General features: G+C 50.6%; 2 protein-coding genes across 2 annotated transcripts; both read right to left on the bottom strand.

Moving 5' to 3' along the window:
* Positions 1-738: 738 nt before the first annotated feature.
* On the bottom strand, positions 739-2203 carry HO173_008616 (uncharacterized protein; the record flags this gene model as incomplete). Its single annotated transcript, XM_037310512.1, has 3 exons — positions 739-1737; positions 1790-2026; positions 2108-2203. 3 exons carry the CDS (start codon positions 2201-2203, stop codon positions 739-741), a joined length of 1332 nt encoding a protein of 443 aa, XP_037162494.1.
* Positions 2204-8523: 6320 nt separating this feature from the next.
* HO173_008615 (uncharacterized protein) lies at positions 8524-12773 on the bottom strand (the record flags this gene model as incomplete). Its single annotated transcript, XM_037310511.1, has 6 exons — positions 8524-8739; positions 8815-9273; positions 9333-9743; positions 10159-11470; positions 11522-12297; positions 12351-12773. The coding sequence occupies 6 exons, from the start codon at positions 12771-12773 to the stop codon at positions 8524-8526; spliced, it is 3597 nt and encodes a 1198-aa protein (XP_037162493.1).
* Between the last annotated feature and the right edge of the window lie 1572 nt (positions 12774-14345).

The following is a 14345-nucleotide window of genomic DNA, read 5'->3' as shown; positions in this document are numbered from 1 at the left end:
GGTAGATACCAGAGGTACGCGATGGATGCAATTGTTAAGTAAAAGCATACTACATGGAAAGATGGTTGTTAGACCGAGAGGGTTTCGTGGTGCGTATTGTCAAGGTCAAGATGCAGCTTCAACCTACGTTGCTAAAGCATCATAACCACAAAAATGTCCCACGACTTGCCATGCTTTTAACGAATCCTGTAGAATTATTGCGGCATGAGAATCAGTGAACTCGTCTGATTATTAGTTCCACATTGCTACCTATCTACCCGCCTCTCTGACCTTGCTCTTCCAAAAAGTATCCTCGCGAGCAATAAAATGGGTGATCAGACAACCTATTCCCTTTCTCGTAAATCTTGCTTCTAGGGCTTCAGCGCGTGTGCGCTCCGATCTGGTAGAAATACAAGTCAAGAAAGATAAAAATCGCGCGATTTGCCTTGGAACAGGAGGAAATCCTGAAACGCACGCCGCACGCTGAAGAAATGCCTGGATTTTGTAGCCGCCCGTGGTTGTCGCAGATTGTTGCTGGAAAGAAAATCGGGGTTTCGGGTATTAGTGTACGTAGCTGTATACCGTACCGAGTTGCGGCGTGGAAGCGAGGGAGAAGGAGAGATCGGAGACAATAGACGGTTGGCAGACAAGCTTCCAATCCAGCAGAAACCTGTCCTTCAGCCACTTCGGTCCACTTGTCGGACGCTCCAATTCGGACGTTGCAAATTGAGAATTCTCCCCACGAATGCGAAAGCATGCCTAGCTAGGACCCTTTTTGTTCAAGGCCCTTAACATATCACTATCCGCACTCGACCTGCCACCAGAGTTGTCTTGCGCCTGTCCTGGACCTAGCAAATCTCGGACAGCCATCCCTCCCCGCTGCGCACTACCGTTGCCATTTCCATTGCCGTTGCCCTCACGAGTCTGTCCCTGCGCCGGTGGAGGTGTCCGTCCTTCTCTTGGAGGCAACACTTGAGGTGGGTGGAGACCACCGGGGTAATTGTAGGCAGAAGCGGATGAGGTGCTTCCGTGAGGCGAGCCCGAGGCACGTGCATCGTATGAGTAGGCCGATTGAGGCGATGTGCGACGTGCTGGCGGGGGCTGCTGCTGCTGCTGCTGTGGCGGGGGCGGTTGCGGCTGTTGAGGGGGAGGATAGTAAGGATTTGGACCCTGTGGCGGGTAAGGAGCTGATTGATAAGAAGTCGCAGATGATGCAGGTGAAACAGGGACAAGGCCAGTTGGGTCTGGATACTCATATGCCCCACCGGAGCCACGGCGACCAGTTGAGGCCGGAGGACGACCCTGGTAGGGGTGAGAGGAGTACTCTTCTGGAGGTGCAGGTGGGGGAGGAGCAGGCTGGAAAGACTCGTCCGAACGGAGACGTTTGAGACTCACTTTATCTTGAGCATGGGGAGGCTGTGGGTGGCCTCGATCATCGTAGACGGGGCCGCCTTGATATGGCCCAGGAGGCGGCATAGGGTAGCCGTGAGGCGGCGGGTAATTAGGGTCGTGTGTCATTGGCCCCAGTGGTTGTCCGTGAGCCCCGTAAATAGCAGGCTGCCCTTGTTGAGGATACAACGGCCTTCCACCACGTTGGGGTTGCAGAGCCCCAGTATTGCGAAGGTGTGGATACGCAGTGTGGGCTGGCACAAAGGCTTGCGCTTGGGAGGAGACTGGGGTGAAGATGCATTCTTGCTGGAAGCGTTGGCAGTTGGTACATCGACCGTCATCTGATGCTTCGAAGCCAGAGCAACGAATCTGCACCGGATCAGCATGACTCGAGACATGTTCGAGGCGAGCCATGACGTACCTTGCGCCGCCTACAATAGCGACACGCGATGGCCGTCCGCTGCCTCGGTGCCGGTTGACTCTGATAGCCCATGTGAGGTTGTCCCATAGCTCGAGGATCGGGAGGCCCGTAAGGAGAATACATATCGTGGGGTGGCATTGCGTATCGCATGTCTGGATGGCCCTGTGGAGGTGGAGGTAGAGTTACCATCTCGCCAGGTGTTGATGGAGAACTTCCGTAGCCCGGTTGCGGAGGACCCTTTGCGAGCTTACGTTAGCAGAGGGACAGAACGACGAAGGTGATGATGATGATGATGATGATTGATGTAGAGGTACTTACTCGATAATGTGGTGGGACTGGATATGCACCTCTTTGTGGTTGGCTATCCCACTGCGGAGGCGGATACTGTCCGGGTTTGTTTGGATCGCTGGACATTGGCGGAATGCGAGGCGGTTGACCTTTTGTGAGTGAAGTTGTTTTAGAGATGCCTTGGACCTATTCTCATGTTCCTCAAGTAGCGGTCAGATTTGGGTCAGGAGACGGTTGTGGGTAGTGGGTCGGATGGAATGACCAGATCGAAAAATAAAGTTGCGGTGAAGGCCGAGCGGCGATGGATGACAGGTTCACAGTTAACGACCGGGTGTTCGTGAAGGGTAGAAGCGGAAGGAGCGACTGATTGAGTAAGCTCCGATGCTCGTGATGGCTATTGGATGCTTCAATTGAGGACCAGTGGCGAATGATCGAGGACGTGTGTCGAGAGGAAGTTATGTGTTGGCGGGTGTTGGATGATTGGTGATTAGTGATTGGGGGGAGGGGATGAAGGGCGAAATGCGATGTGTAAATGTGTAAATGTGTAAATGATGTTTTTTTTTAATCTATTTTTTATTAATTTATTTTTTGGTTGGAAGAATTGTGATGAGTTTGGGGGAAGGGAAGGGACGGACCCAGCTGAATGGGTTCCGGGTATTTAGGTTCCCTTTTTTTCGCACGCTGGTAAAAGCCGGTCCTTGGGAATTGTGGCAGGCGGGAGCGGCACCTGTCTTTCTTAGTCTCATAGACCGATGTGCTTGCTGTGTCCAGCGGCAAAATTCAATCAATATTATCTCTATCACTGGCTAGGTATATAAGTCCAAGAATCCTGCGAGGTCTGTGACGGCCGTCTGAGAAGGAGAATGGTGGTCGAGGTAGGATCCCGCGTGGTGCGTGTGGGCTTGAAGGAGCAACGTAAAGTACAGTAAGGTATGAGCGTTTTGCTTAGTGTTGGAGCCTGACCAGTGACCATACTTTTTAGTACACGAATCCGCCTCGTACTCCACCTATACCGCCACTTGTAATAACAATAATAACAATCAATAATACATACTTAATAACAGTAACAAGAATGATCATCCAGGTCAGCTGTGTGAAATGTGAATTTGAACCAAAGGCACCCGGCTGGAAATCGGAAAGTTTATGCTGCTTCTCGTTTAGAGACATCCAGCGTCCAAAAGTCTAAGAAGGGATGTCGCGCTCCCCTTTATGCCGAAAGCTTGTTGGGTGTAGGGGTGGGAGGTGATGCGGTGACTTAAAAAAGATGCAACACAATACAACAAAACACATAAACAAGGGAAAAATGGAAACTGGGAACGAAGAAAATCAGTTTCACCTTGATCAGTTGATTACGGTACTTTACATTCTACGACGTCTAAACTGCTTGCTCAGGGCTGACAGCTGAAAGAACGCGACCATATATAAAGGTACCCTTGTAACCTCCTGGTTTCATAATGCTTCCCTGCGACATGTGTGAATCTTTGCTCAGGACAAGTGTATGTATTCGATCCATACATAAAGCGCTGACTTTGATCCCGTATTCAATACATCTCGTAGGCTTAAAGTGGCAGTGAGTATGATGAGTGTGCTTTGGCGAACCCGAACCGCTGCAAGGTCAAAATTGGGCTGATGCACGAAGGCTCAGCCCGCGCTGGAATCGTTGTCATTGGCGGGATCTTTCGCTGATTATGTACACTTTGGGAATAGCTGGCTCAGTTGGCTTGGGGGCCACTTCCTTCGTCTTGGTACCTCCTTGCCGTCTTTCCCCTGTCCCTTGCTCCCAGGCATGCCGGGGTCAAAGCGCATTTGCTGGAATCAAGTCATTGCTATCAAAGCAATGTTTCGATCGAAAGAGTACGGCGGCATAAGTGCAAGAAAGAGATGGCGAGAAATAGTAGGGAAAAGATAGACGGGTGACGAATGAGCGCGTTGATCGGTGGGCCGGAATGGAGATAGTGTGGATGATATAAACCTTGACGACCACGCGAGGATCGACCACGCCGCCTGAGGTGCCGCTGCTCCAGGATGATGACCCTAGTCCTTAGCTCTCCTCACGGCCGAAAGTCTCTTTTCTCTCTGTAAAGTAATCCGCATCAGGAGGCCACCCAGAAAATGGCGCCAATAATTGTCAGAGCCACGCACGGTTTGGGCCAGCAAGGCACGATACTTTTTCTCAGGCCATGGAAAAAAGGGCGTCTGGCCTTTACATCTCGTGCGCATGGAAGACAGGGTTTTCGTGCATGCGTCAAGCCGAGGCTGACGTGGCTTATGCATTATCGAGATCAAGTAGGTAGTACGGAGTGCGAAGCTCCGACGAGCGTGTGAACACGTTACAGGAATTACGGTTCGGCACGAAGGAAAGCCATCAGGGTTTGGCCGTGTCAGACTCTCGATACTTACATGTATGATGCCACAGCGCCAATTAGTGGAGAAAGTTCAAAAAGACAACATTTCCCGCTCGAGGTGACTTTGGTTTCAAGCCATGCACCAAAGCCAATCCCGGCCAAGTGGCAACTTCTTTTGCCAAACTCCCAGCTTTGCCGCTCGTAATCTTGACTCCCTCAGAGCGGTGTGGTCGACGGTAATAGTATTTCGCAATCTTGCCTGACTGTGGCTAGCTGAAGGTGTCATGTGCAAGCGATCAAGTCGAGAACGTTCCAATAAGCTGCAGTAGTTGGAAGCCTGAACGGATTTCCCTCATCAAATCTCTCCGCACATGTGCGCATCCACACCAAGTCCCTGTGCAGGGATATTCTTGGGCATCGACGCGCAGAAAAGCTAAGCCGTTCCGAGACAAGCACCAGGTGCGAATCTGCGAAAGCGTGCTGCACGTAATGACGCACTTTAGCGTAGAAACAGGGGGTTGCCGCTGAAGTGTGGCACAGTATTTGTTATGAGGGGCACTGCTGGTTCATGCTTTCCAAAAGAAAAGAAAATTCTAATACGGGGAGTGCAATAAATGCTGACAAAAGCCGTCTTAACGATGTAGAATTTACTCTCCGCGATCATCTTAACAATGCCGTATTTTGCCAGTATCCATATTGTCACGCATGTGGTGGTGGCTGATGGCCTTTTGACTCTTGCCTGGTACACAAATCCCACCACATGCGTCGCCCCTCCCCCCCCCCTCCTTGGGAATCGGGTGCGCCATTTAGACCGACAGACTGCATGGCATAGCGGGGACCGTCAATTTCCGACCTACGCCTAGAACACCTTTGACATGTAGGTTGTCACACCGCTTGATTGTGGGGTCCTTGACGTAAGGAGAATTGATTCCATTCGCTATGGCGCATGATTGGGGCTTGTGAGACTTGAGTAAGATGGGAAATGGAAAATGGAAGATGGAAAAAGGTAGGGAGTGGACTGGTTGAGATCAAGGCTCGTTTACCGCGCACCGAAGGTTCGGCTAGAAAGGCAACTCTGAAGCTATGCGGCCCCATAGGGTAGAGGGTAGAGCCGGTGCGAGCAGCGGGCTGGCTTTTGGGGAATTGGGATATTTCGCTTGGGTTCCATGCTGACGGCTCGAAGCGAGTGCCATGTGTCTCGGTGTCTCGTGAGGCTGCCGTGATCAGAAGCGGGAACGGGACGCTGCATGGGGGGGCGTGTATCAATATGAGACAAGGCTCAGCGCTTCGAAGCATGCAAGCCAAAAGATGCAAGTAATATTGATGCAGGCTCGGCAAGGACAGCTGCTCCTTTGCTCATTCGCTTCAAGCCTACGAATGGTGGTGTCTTGTGATCACGTCAATTTCCGTTCACCCGAACGTTCCATGTTCGATGCTGCGTGCGGAGGCAAGTAAAAGCGCAAGCATGAATCCTGATCGCTTCATTTGGCCCTCCATTGCGAAAGAAAGAAACTTCGCATGGATGTGGACTTCGGCGTTGGAGGATGCTACAGCCTACGACTATGTCATCGAATGAAGCAATCTTCTACCTCATCTTCTGTTACACCACCTGGTTTCACGCGAAGCGCATGGATGTCAGCGCGGTCCCACTTCGGTCCTGATGGTGATGAGACTAGGCTGCCTCTCTTCGATGTAAGTGCAACGGCGGATAGTGTTGTTTCTATTTGCAGATCTTGGAATCAGCCCGTCGTAGCTCTTGGAAGGCAGGATTTTGACATGTGTTTACGAAATAGTGTAAAGTGGCGCCATTATTGTGATGGCTAAGGTACGGGTCGGTCGATACGGATTACGGAGTCGAGAAAAGATGTAGCTAGGAGCCTAAAAGGGCTTGTTACGGCAGAAGGATGAAGTTGTCCAACCGCCTGGTGTGCTACTACTAGGTTCAGGGTAGTAGGTATGTCGGTAGTAGGTATGTCGGTCGTAGGTATGTCGAGCAATGCGGCCAAGAATGCGTCCGTCTTGGGCGGGCGAATGATTTCCCCAGGGATGACACGGACCTTGTCCAGTGGTAAGTGTAAGGTAGTGGTAATCCATTGGCTTCGGCCGAGTCGGGAGTGCGGTTTGTCGCTGCTTTAGGGGTCAAGGGTCAAAATCCTGCGGGCCAATACGGCAGGGTAGTATGCCGGTAAAGTAAAGTAGTGTTGTGGAAGGTCAGATGACTGGAAATGTATGCGAGTCTAAGAGCTAGATTCCGCTCGAATTTTAAAGTAAAACATGCTTGATGGAAAAGACGATAAATTAGACGAATTAACGGAGGCGGAAGGGATGCTCAGCGGGCCGAGAATTTCTACTTTCTTTTCTATCCCAGGCCAAGGCCTCAACAATAATCAAATTATCAACATTCCTTGATCAAGATTCCTTCAAATGATTGAAGTCAACCACCACGGGGAAATAGGGTCAGGTAATGAAAGGCAATAGAGCACAGGAGTCGAATGATCATGGGCTTATCGACTGCTGGCAGGTACTCGTACTCGTAACGTACTGTGGCCAACTGCCTGGGAGGATCTGCCGAGTAGGGTGTATTGGCGATGCCAGCTCATCATCAATGGACTGGAACATGTGGAAGGTGTGAGTACGATGAGGTGTTTGTGCATGATGCAGGCCGCGTTGCCAGTTGATCAGGACATTTCTATGTAATGCGCCCGTCGAGGGAACGAGGAGCGAATGCATTAGCGCTATTTGCTAGCCAAAACTCCAAACTGTGATCACATGCGGGAGGAAGGAGGGAACCACTCGAAAGAGTGCTTGAGTTGGAAAAGCAGACAAAACAGGCATGGCATGACTTACAAGCATCGCAGCATGCAGTCACAGTACCAATTACGAGGTTAGCTTCCTAGGATTACCGTCGCTGCCCTGAGACCGAATGCAAGAGCACGACTGGGACAATGACGACGATCTCCGATAGCTCGTACATAGTAACAAGAGGATGTTCGAGTCATCCAGCTTTGTAGTGAAACTCAACATCTTGTGGCTGCATGCATGCTTCTCTTGATGGCTACTGCAATTACCAGGTAGACCCGGTAAAGAAATTTCGAGTCGGAATCCGTTGAAGGTTTGAATGTTGCGCAAGCTACCTTTAATGATGCTAAGGTAGGTATCCGAGGTATCTTATCTTACCACGGCAAAAGTTACCTGCCTCCTGAGTCGGCATCTATAATGTAAGTTCAGAAGTGCAGTCTTATCGAGATGTTACTTTAGCATTATAATTGCCTTCTTGGCTTTCTCAATTGTAAAAGCATGTCGCCGGCTTTCTTAGAATACCCCGAGCTTTGCCGAGGGTGACTTGCAGTTGCACATGGAAAGCTGTTGCGTCGAGATCCTTGCTCCTGCAATTCTAACGAGAGATCCCATCGGTCAGCTACGAAGATATTTCGTGAAAAAGAAAGGAAAAAAAGAAAGAAAACAAAGAAAAAAAGAGGCTTGCGCCAAATTGGGCTTGAAGAGCGATCGGGTAAGTATTGGATTGTCGAGCCCACATGCGACTCAACGGACCTATTTAGACGGACGAACGTGGGTAGCACCAGGTATGGAGCTCAATGCCTAGGGCTCACATCTAGGCCAGCTAGGAAGACTTGGTAACATAGTCATTGACGGGCATAGGATTCAGTCAGACCGTTTTCCATACCGAACAGGTATGAGAGGAACTATGAAGCGCACAAAGAATCAGCAGACACGTGCTAAAATCAAATATTCATGTTGCATGCTATTCGAACGAGTCTACGTCACACTGTGCAATTCGCTGTCTATCTGATGCACCCTGCTTGCTGTTTTCCACCGTCAAATGCATCCTTGTGAAGGTTGCCTCTTTGAGCCTGACTGTTTTGTGGTTCAATACCCGTGCCTTGCTGCGGTGCTACTCTGCCCTAGCCAAGAAACAGAAACTCGACTAGGCGTTGCGAGCAGCAAGCAGCAAAGCATCCAATGCCTCACAAGCCTCTAGGGACTTTGAAGCAAGCATACGAATCATTCCGGGAGAAAAGGACCAAACTTTTCTCATCATACGTCCACCAGACACCCCTTGCCTCTCCATCAATCGCTCCATCACAACCGGCCTCCCATCGCATCTTGCAGGTCGTCCCCTAGTTCACCAGTAAGTCCACCTGGGATAAGGGCATAGAGAAGCTTCCACTCCAAGTCTCCGATTGCGTCCATGGTATTGGCCTCAAGGTCGATATGCTCCGTGACATGTGCGATTCTTCCGAAGGGTCCCATGTTGGGTCGAGTGACTGGATTGTTGGCGATGACGTCCGCATAGAACTGTTGAATCATGACCAATTAGCAAAACCATTACCAGTCATGGGCCAGCTTATAAGCGGGATTGCCCATGCTTACCTCAACAACATCTTCATCCATGTGTGGCTTACGGCCAAGGACTTCGAACGGCCACCATTGACTTAGTGGGCTAATACGGAAGTGGTGACGCGCATAATCAGTCGCTTCGGAAAGCTCCCAGCGCTGTTTCTCTGAAAAGCCTGCAGCATTCAATGCGGCCGACAAGAGATCTCTTAACAGGTCTTCTGTGATATGGGGGGATCCTGTGAACTTGGAACCGCCCCTCTTCATTGGAGAACCATAGGAACTGGCAGGACTATGATCATCAAAGCCTCCGGCAGAAGATTTGTAGCTCTTGCTCAGGTTGATGGACAGAATGTGTAACATCGAGCGAGTGGCGGCGAAAATCTGGTTGCGGGTAGCCAAGGTGTAGTGTTTTGTCGCATACCAAGGGAACTTGGCAAGGAGCGAGATCATTGCTTCATAAGTACGTTGCGGAGATCGCTGAGTGAAGTTTGACTGCAGGCATTTGTCAGTCGAGCAATGAACGAAGGGTAGAGGCCGGTCATATCACTCACGCGATGCGGCTGCTCAGCATGCCGGACCAGCAAACCCATCTCCTCCGCACTGACAAAGGTCTTAAACCCTGTGTTGTACAGTTCCTTTGCCTCTTGGATCGTGGGCATCCCTCCCTCCCAGTTCACATTCTTCGCCTTGGGGAAAAGCTCCTTGAGCAATTCAGCCTGACTACTCGTGGCCACATCCACAACACGGTCATTGACGCGGACCATGTGCCTAGGACGAAGGTTGAGGGAATTGGAGGCAGCGCGAGCATCCGGCGTGGAAAAAAACTCGACATAGCAATCCATCGTCTTGCCTGTGGGGCGATCCATGATGATGTGGATGGCTGGACCGACGTCTGAGGTGATGACCTTAGCATGAGGTCCCAGGAATGCCATGACTTGGGCCTTGGTGAGGTCATAGGGAATCTGGTACGGGGATAGATGTCAGCTTTGGCAATGTAGTAAAAGAGTAAACATGAGGAACGAAATCTTCGCTAGACGGCAAAACTTCGGGCGCAGAGACAACCAAAAGACAGACTCTCCGTAAATATCAGTCATACTGTTCAAAATCATTCCCCAAATGTTACAGATGCAGGTACTCCAAAGAAGTGAAGAAATGCCTGAATGAAGAGTAACGCAATTTAAAGCTAAAGTACAATGCGAGCTACTGCAGCTCTGTAAAGAGGTACTGGAGTCACTGCAGAGGAACATTTGTCCTTAGACTGTGTCCAGCTGACCAAGGTCAACCATTGATAGACGTATATCTTTCTGAAGGACAGTAGTGGCCAAGACATGAATGTCGCGACGCATGAAAGCATCCTCAAAATTATTTCTTACTTACGTTTCCAACCTTCAGCACACCCCATTCAGCCGGCTTTGTTGATCTGGCTGTCTCGATAAAGGGTACGTTCTCTTCGGCGGACACTGTGTCAAGGCTAGGAGGAACGTCGCGAGTAAGGTTCTGAAAGCGAACGCTGGCTCCCCCAAAGGTGTGTGGGAACATAGCATCTGATCCAGCACGATAGGGTAAGGAAGGCAGGTCTGGCTTCACGGTTAGCTGAGGGCCGAATCGATTCTGCCACTCCGAAATCTGATGGAAGGCTCCAGGAAGCTGACGAGCTTGAGCTATCGCAGGTGTTTGAAAGGCAGTGGTCTGAGCGTAGAGAGGAGCGATACGATTCGTCGCAGGCGGACGTGCGTAGGAACGATCGTTCGGCAGCGGAGGAGGTAGGTATTCTGGACGACCAATCGTAGGCTGCTGGCCGTACATTGGATAAGCGGAAGTAGGCTGTCCATAGGGCTGCGGCCAGAAATTGCCATACGCCATGGGCTGAGGAGCAACGTAAGAGGACTGTTGGTAGCCAAAGGCCTGCGGGTACTGCATTTGACTAGGATGTCCACTAGGTCCAACAAGAAAAGCGCCGGGATACCCGCCGAACTGGTGCTGTGGAGGTCCACCATAAGCGAAAGTCAACGCTCCGGTTGGCCCATTTCCAACTTCAGTGTAACTACCGTGGGGAGGAACTGATGACATAATGCCACCTTGGCCAAATCCAGCTGCGCCTTGCTGCCCCATATTGTGTGGGTTAGAAGCTGTGATAGGATCATGCAATTGAGGACGAGTCTGGCCGACGCTGCGAGGAAAAAGAGCCTGAGTCTTTCGCTGGACTCCATCTCCGATGGTAGTTGGTAGGTTGGCATTACGACGCTGGTCCATAGGCACATCGATTGTAGAAGAATCTCCTCCCAATGATTGAAGCTGCGAGTTATTGGACTTGCGGCTCTCGACAGCAGCGGGCTGGTCGCTGAAAGCCAGCTTGTTGGTAGTCGTTGGGGTACGACCACTTGTGTCGGAGCGGATCCCTTCTCCTACCGGTGAGAGCATAAACTGAACCAGGTCTTCGATATCTCTCACGATTTGCTCGCGCAGCGCTCCAAGGCTAATGAAACGTCCGCCTACTTCGGTCACGTTCTGTGCCTCACTTGCACTAAGTGGATTCGGAGGTCCGATTGGCCCAAAAATGCGCTCGTAGAAAAAGCTGCGGATGACGTCGGGACGAGATTGGAGCCCTGAAGGTAGATCACCACTTCCTGCTTCCAATTCGTGGACGCATTCTCGAAGTCTGTCAAGCTCAGGCGGTGTTGGTACTAGCCTGAGCTCGTTGTCAGTGCCTAGGAGATAGCATGAGGATATTCAAACTTACTGATTGGTATGGTTGCCCTTCCGACCAGCAGCGAGCGTATCACTATTCTCACACAAACGTGTTTCAGTAGGCGCAGTCGACACCTGACGGCCACGAAGCTGCTCATTCTTATCTCCCGCTTCACGAACGAGGCGTTGCATATGCGCGTTCTGGGTTGACGAGCGCCGAGATCCCTCTATACGCGAGCCCATTTGATCAACAGCGTGAGAGATTTCATGGTTCAAAGATTGCCTCTCAGGGGATACGGTGATGATGGACTCACGCCGAGCCTCTAAGTTCCATATCTCCTCGGGCTGCAAGAGCCAGCGGTCGTCGAAAACACTACTGTTCCAATCATGGATTCCTTGGTGTTCTGCAAGCTGAGGGAAGTTGGCATTTTGGGGTAGTGTCGTGGTGGGCATGGTCTTGTCAGATTGATTCAAAGGAACTCCTGAGCTTGGATGAATCTCAGCCTCGGAACTGAACGGACTGTCATTGGTCCCAGCATGCGTCGATATGTTATGGGCCATCGTGCTGAATGAAGGACCCTTGTGATAATGACCTAGAGTTGATGACCCTTGAGCACTGCGTAGAGTTGTGAGAAATTCTGCGGCTTGGATATCTCCTCGATTGTGATTCTCGCGAGGGGGGGCTGAAGAGGGCATGAACGCTCCGTGGGAAGTGAGACTACCGCGTTGCTTTGGGTCCAGAGATACTCCTGTGTACTGTTGGTCTGACACAGGAGTGGGTGCCAGCTTTTGTCCCTGGTACTGTTGATTTGATGAAGGAGTCATCGTCTGAGATGTCAGAAGTTAGTGTTGTAGGTGATTGACAAATAGGACCCTCTCACCTGGGCCACTGACGACAATAACGACGAAGAGGTTTGATCTTGGACTTTCATATCATTTGGAGATGCCAGTGGTATGAATGTTGATGGAGGAGAGTAGTATGGTTCTGCTGAGTCCTCTTCTTCGTATGCCTCGGGTCGAAATCTTTGTGAGGGATAATCAGATTCGAAGAAAGGTTCCAAGATGTCGAGGTTCTGAGATGAATGGAAAGCGGAGGTAGTAAGATTGAGCTGTGTTGACCCGCTTCCAGCCACCACAGTTGCCGCGGTTGGCTTGGGTGAATCTGCCAGGCTGAACAGTCTAGTCTTCTTGATAGGTTCTGCTGGATTTGCAGAAGATTTGCGGCTGCTTGTTGTTTTTATTGTCCCTTCCGCCAATGCATCGCCCTCTTCATACATCCATTCAGGGGACTCCGTCGAATCCATGCTCGGCACTGAGCAACTCGGTGTCAACACTGCATGATGCTAACAAGCGCTGCCAACAAAAGATCACATGAGAACGATCCCCTGAATGTAATCAGGTGCTACAAAATCTTCCACAACTATTGGTGCTTTGGATAGGGGAGAGGTATACCTACAAGATTGCGATGAGTCTCTTGACACCGAGTTCTTTTTCAGAGTCAGCCTCATTTCCAGTTGCCATGAATTTAATCGGGGAAGATAGGTCAAGGACGTTTAAACTTGAGTGACGCGTGTGTGAGCGCACGAAGAGGGTCCTTGTCCGATGTGTGGAAGAACTCGAGCGAGTTATGCTTTGGCCAGAAAGGTGTCTACTTACATTGACAGAGCGACTTGAGCTCTGATCCTGATGCAAATACACAAATGGTTCGACAAGAGGTAAAATTGCGACGGGACAACAAGCTACACCTCGCAACACCAGATGCGACTAGTGAAGCTGCACCGTGCAAGAAAAGCGGGATACGATCCGTTGAGATGCTAGCCAGCTGTAGAGATTGGAGCCATAAGGTGTCTAAAAGTTGAGTGGTCGGTGGTCGTGAGGGAAATGGGACGAAACGCGGACATCACACCCTACAAAACACACTAGCCAAGCGAGCAGCAACTCCACGAGAGGAGCCTGGCGGTATCCACCGACGTTTGGAATGAGAGACCTATTTGACCTAGCACATCTTCCAGGACGCATAAAGCTTCCTTGAGGTGTCCTGAACCCGACCAATGCTCTGAATGTCCGGAGTGCAGGAGAAGCCTTGACAGCGTTCTTACAAAAGTGCATAGTTTCACTCCACCAGCAGGAATTTTGAGTGGCTTCGAGTTGCATACCCTATGTTCCTAGGCTGACATCTCTGCCACCAGACAATTCGTATCCTGGCCGAGCTCCGCGAATAGGAGAGTATCAGCACCAGGTCAGGAGAGACTCTGTGATTGGTTCCAAAGAATATATCGTTCAACTCGAGGGCTTCGGACGACAACGCCAAGGGCACAGAACATTGTTCGAATGGCCAAGTCTCAGTACAGGAAGTATCAGAATCTCACGCGCGGGCTTCGTTCGATTACCCCAACTTTGAGTGAGACAGACCAGTAAGTGGATATCGAGTGGCATTAAGATCGTCTAGATACGGAGCCAACTGCATCTTTCGTCAAAGTAGACTGCATATTGGATGTGGATCGAATCATACCATCGACTGTCCAGACCTTTCTGCAAAGTGCCATGGTCACGGTACGAGCGCACTGTTGCTGCCAGATGGAAACTGATTTCAGTGAGGTTTCTAGAACGCTTTTGACGAACGTACCAATTCTGCACCAAACAGGCAAGAAGCCCCCTCTAAGTTAGGGCATCTGGAATCACCTGGGACTCCAGCACCTGATCTGCGTCCCTTTTAAGTCAATCCCAAATCATACTCGCTAGGCGCTTTCCTCAAAACCCACGCATCGTCGAAGATGATACGTAGCGTTCTAGAGAGCAAAGAGTCAAGAGCGAACAGACAGCATTAAGCATCAAAGCAGCGCTGGGCGAACGCAAAGCATCCATGGTGCATATGA

Source organism: Letharia columbiana (genome assembly GCF_014066305.1).
Source record: "Letharia columbiana isolate WasteWater2 chromosome Unknown Sc0000033_s0, whole genome shotgun sequence".
NCBI classification, from domain to species: Eukaryota; Fungi; Ascomycota; class Lecanoromycetes; order Lecanorales; family Parmeliaceae; genus Letharia; species Letharia columbiana.
This window is presented reverse-complemented; position numbering and strand designations above follow the sequence as displayed.